This window comes from Sinocyclocheilus anshuiensis, unplaced genomic scaffold, assembly GCF_001515605.1.
Source record: "Sinocyclocheilus anshuiensis isolate Anshui unplaced genomic scaffold, SAMN03320099.WGS_v1.1 scaffold171, whole genome shotgun sequence".
NCBI classification, from domain to species: domain Eukaryota; kingdom Metazoa; phylum Chordata; class Actinopteri; order Cypriniformes; family Cyprinidae; genus Sinocyclocheilus; species Sinocyclocheilus anshuiensis.
Window position 1 is genome coordinate 51,533 of NW_015549561.1, and position 5,068 is coordinate 56,600.

The following is a 5,068-nucleotide window of genomic DNA, read 5'->3' on the forward strand; positions in this document are numbered from 1 at the left end:
GGCGGAGGTGGACGGCCCTGGAGGAGATATGAAGGTGGAGGTGGACAGCTCAGGAGCAGATATGAAAGTGGAGGTGGACGGCTCAGGAGCAGATATGAAGGTGGAGGTGGACGGCTCAGGAGCAGATATGAAGGTGGAGGTGGACGGCTCAGGAGCAGATATGAAGGTGGAGGTGGACGGCCCAGGAGCAGATATGAAGGCAGCAGTGGACGGCTCAAGAGCAGATATGAAGGTGGAGGTGGACGGCCCTGCAGGAGATATGAAGGTGGAGGTGGACGGCCCTGGAGGAGATATGAAGGTGGAGGTGGACAGCTCAGGAGCAGATATGAAAGTGGAGGTGGACGGCTCAGGAGCAGATATGAAGGTGGAGGTGGACGGCTCAGGAGCAGTTGTGACGGTGGAGGTGGACGGCTCAGGAGCAGATGTGAAGGGGGAGGTGGACGGCTCAGGAGCAGATAAGAAGCTGGAGGTGGATGGCCCAGGAGCAGATATGAAGGTGGAGGTTGACGGCCCAGGAGCAGATGTGATGGTGGCAGTGGACGGCTCAGGAGGAGATATGAAGGTGGCGGTGGACGGCCCAGGAGCAGTAATGAAGGTGGAGGTGGACGGCCCAGGAGGAGATATGAAGGCGGCAGTGGACAGCTCAGGAGCAGATATGAAGGTGGAGGTGGACGGAACAGGAGGAGATATTAAGATGGAGGTGGACGGCTCAGGAGGAGATATGAAGGTGGAGGTGGACGGCTCAGGAGGAGATATGAAGGTGGAGGTGGGTGGCCCAGGAGGAGATATGAAGGCAGCAGTGGATGGCCCAGGAGGAGATATGAAGGTGGAGGTGGACGGCATCTTTACTGAAGATATCTGGGTTGAATGGCCAGATCCCAGTACTCCTAAACCCCTTCTTGACATTTTGTGGTGATGCTCCCATCAGCAAGATGTTGTTGAGCAATTGTGGCAGGTCATAGATAGTGAGTGTTTCTCCTGGATTCTCCAGTGCCACTTGTCCATCTCACAGCTGAAGTGTTTTTTTAAGTGGCCCATACACAGTCTTGTCCAGTGGTTGCAGCTGGTGTGAGCAGTGTGGTGGAAATGATAACATAACCACACCATTTGCCCGACAGAAGTTTATGGGTTCTATTGACTCATGGGAGGAGTGGTTGTCCAACAGGAGCAGGACTTTGTTTTCTTCTGTGGCCAGGGTGTGTCGGACAAAATGCTGGAGAAAGACAACAAAGTCCTGCTCCTGCATCCATCCGCTGCCATTCGCTGTACCAATTAAACTCTCAGAGCCACCACGGATAAAATGTGGCAAGAACTTCTTTCGGATAAAGACAAAATGGGAAGGGATAATGTTGCCAAGAGCATTGCCTGCCAGTGCCATGGTGATAAGGGCTCCCCTCTCAGCTGATGTCACACTACCGACTTCGTTCTCCCTTTGTGGAAACAAGAAGGCCAGGTTTTTGGACAGTTGTGAGACCGGTCTCGTCGACATTCCAAATATCTTTGGCTTCAAAGCCATACCTTCTATAGACTGTGGTCAGATTGTTGAAGGTCTCCACGTTTTTTTTTCATTAAAACTAGTTGATCTGGTTAAACTTGTAGCTTGAGGCCTCCTAATGGAGAGATTTTGGTGCCTTCGCATGAAGTTGGTGAACCAGCTTTCTCCTGCCATGCCATTGTTTGCCCACTCCACTGGACAAGGTAATCCATGGAAACTAGCTAATTCCAAGGCCAAATTTGCGAACCTATGAAAATAAAAATAAAAATAAAAATAATAATAAATAACTCCAATGACTTATGTAGTTGTATAAGATGTTTAATTTTTTCATTTAATAATTTTATATTTAACTTCAAACTTAAAGGCTATTGAATTTATTTACATAAAATGTAAAATGTACAACATAACATCTGTTGTGTCTGTGATGCTGGCTTGGCTGATTTCTCCCTATTGGTGCTTTTTAGTGCATTCCTACCTCTTTTGGGGGTAGACCAAAGTATAAGCTTGCTGCTTTCCTGACACAGGATATCAGGCTGAGCTCCTGTTCAGAAGTAAAAACTGCATTGGAGCCCTTGTACCCTACTGAGGGCAACATGCTTGAGCCCTGCTCAGCTAACTCTTGCTTCCTTTTGACATATCGGGCCAGTGTAGCAACCGGAATGTGGAACTCCTCAGCTACGTTCCTAATTGACCTCCCCTCCTCTACTACTTTTGAGGCCTTCTTTAAGAGCTCTGCTGGCATTCCCCTATTCGTGGTCCTAATTCTGACGCGAGGCATCCTGTAACAGGAATAGCACAAACATAAAGCCCACTCACTGACTACATTGCAAACTCTAACACACACACACACACACACACACACACACAGAGGTTCTAACATTATAGGGACATTACATAAGCGTAGTGGTTTTTATACTGTACAGACAGTATATTTTATTCTATAACCCTACCCCTAAGCCTACCCATCACTTAAAACTGTCTTTGTTTTTACATTTTCAATCATTCTGTATGATGTATAAGCTTGTTTTCTCATGAGGACCTAAAAAATGTTCCCATAAGGTTAGAATTGAATGGCATTACTATACTTGTGGGGACATTTGGTAATGCCAAATAACAGTAAGTGTACTGGTAATACGAGTAACCTATTATCATAACACTGTACAACTAAACAGCATGTGATGCAATAGGACACCAATCCGGGTCCAGTTGATACACTGCGTCTCAACCGTAGCCCACTGACATACTCGCACGTTTCTCTAGATTATGCAAAGAGCTTGCATGGCACAATGTCATAAAATATGTCTATTTTTAGAGCACAGAGTAACGTTTGCAATGATATACATTAAGTTTAACAATCATAAAAGGATCATAAGCTAGTCATTGTGGAAGGGACATGGTGAAGTGAAAATCTTACCTTGTAAAAAAAACTTTTGCCGATATCTTCAGAGTGGAAAGACACACACCTTTCAAATCTCCCACGATCAAAGAGAACGCTAATACGCATGTGGGGAGCAAAAATCACGGTGCGAGGTTCCTGTGCACGCAGGTTATTTAAGGTGTTTCAACTGTACACATGTCTCAAATGTACTCAGTCTACCCTAGTGATTTTCCTATTTTCATGTATAATCTTAATGTGATTTCAATGGAAACTTCCTTTTCTGGCAAGTACGTATATTTCATGACATTTGTGTTGTGATTTCTTCCAGTAATCTGTAGCCTCGTGATCAGGTTCCTGTCAGATGTTGTTTCAGTGCGTGCTGCTTTATGAGGGTCTCGGCAGGGAAATGACGTGTGTTGTGGTGGGATATGAGTGAGTCTGAGTGCAGTTTTAATGGATCTGGTATTTTAAGAAATCTTTTACATTCAACAGGATCAATGCGAACCATTTTTGACTCAGGGTGGGTTGTGTACGTATAGCTGCCTGGGGAAATGATAGCTCATTATCCACGTTCTGAGGATGTACTAATTGTGTCATTTCACTCTGCTTACGGGTAATTGAAGAAACTATTTCATGCATTCTGATAACAAATGTAAACTCCATCCTGGAAATAAATGAAGGATGATTCCTAAAGCAACTTAATGGAAAATACTCATAACTAAGCGCATGCTGCTTTATCTCTTGCACTCTTTACATGCATAGCTACATAACTATAGCAGTGTAATAAAACGACACACACATACTTTAACTTATCCAGACACACCTATCAAACGTCCAATGTAATTCTATCAAATGTAATTCTATTTTCTTTTTTTCCTTCTCTTTTTTTTAATCTCCGTAAATCTTTTTAGAAAAGTCATGGGAATGCTAACAGACTGTTTGTTTAAGGTAGGCTATTTTAGACTTCCTTGAATAAGCGCCATCTGTGGAACAGAAGTCATCCAGCCTTTCAGATTGATGAACCAGCACTTTAAAAAAAAAAACATTACTTATTAAATGTTACAAGAGCTCAAGATCCACCCATGATCTGACATGCTGGATGGTGTCTGCCAGAAAGCTTTTTTTTTTTTTTTTTTTTTTAATGTGATCAATCTAGTGCACAAACTGTCAGGGTCTGGCGTCTGGTGTTCTCCCTCTCACCACCAGAGGTCGCCATCTCCCATCCTCCCGGACTCCTTTTCCGTTACCTTGACTCCACACACCTGTGCACACACTCACTCACACACAGCTGTGGCCCATCCTGAGGGCTATTTATGCGCCTTCCCCACGCCACTCTAGGCGGATTATTAATTGTTGTTACCTGGACTGATGCAAGCACTAAGTTGCCGATTTTGTGTCATATCCCTGTTTGTGTTCTGAGACTGTTTTCAGATTCTTAGATCTGTTTGTTTTTTTGTTTTACCTTTGTTTTCCCCGCTGTGAATAAAACCTGCACTTGGACCCAGACCCTTGTTTACACGGTGTGTTTTCCTGACCGCGCCGTGACAGAATAATCCGCCAAGCATGGGTCCAGCAGGAAAGTTCCTCAATGTCCGCCAGGGAGACCGGTGCATTGAGGATTACGCCAGGGACTTCGTGGGAGTGGCTCGCCAGTCGGCGACGGAGAGGACCTGCTCAATGGTCTGTTTCTGGGGTGGCCTAACCGAGACCTTCAAATCTCTTATGCCATTCTGGCACCCCGAGGAGGCGCTGGAGTACTACGTCAACCTGGCTCTGCAGTTGAGCGGCTCAACCGTCAGGATGGAGTTGGCTGCAGAGCCTGCTCACAGTTCTCCCAAGGCGGCTATCCCAGGGTCATCAGAGGCCTCGTTGGCGGCACCCAGTACCTCACGCCCGTTCCTGGTGCATCGCGGGCTGGTATGCAGCGTGCGGGAGCCTCCGCTGATGTCGGTACGAGCGGCGTGGTCTGCTCGCAGTTTCCCCGAGGCAGCGGTGTCCGCTCACAAAGCTCCGGAAGCAGCGGTGGCCGCTCTCAGTTTCCCCGAGGCGGCGGTGCCCGCTCACGATGTTCCCGAAGCGGCGGTGCCCGCTCACGATGTTCCCGAAGCGGCGGTGCCCGCTCACGATGTTCCCGAAGCGGCGGTGCCCGCTCACGATGTTCCCGAAGCGGCGGTGCCCGCTCACGATGTTCCCGA

At 46.9% G+C, this 5,068-nt stretch overlaps 1 protein-coding gene across 5 annotated transcripts in view; it reads left to right on the forward strand.

Annotated features, from left to right (window-relative positions):
- LOC107657176 (uncharacterized) overlaps positions 1-1,164 on the forward strand; it is a 4,032-nt gene extending 2,868 nt beyond the window's left edge. For 2 of the 5 annotated variants that reach the window (XM_016445197.1, XM_016445199.1), the window contains exons 2-3: positions 8-172; positions 470-1,164. In XM_016445197.1, the coding sequence (XP_016300683.1) occupies positions 8-172; positions 470-916 (612 nt within the window). In that variant the 3' untranslated portion in view covers positions 917-1,164. The remainder of the gene's footprint in view (positions 1-7; positions 173-469) is intronic. The other 3 variants (XM_016445200.1, XM_016445201.1, XM_016445198.1) reach the window with 2 other exon arrangements.
- Positions 1,165-5,068: the final 3,904 nt, after the last annotated feature.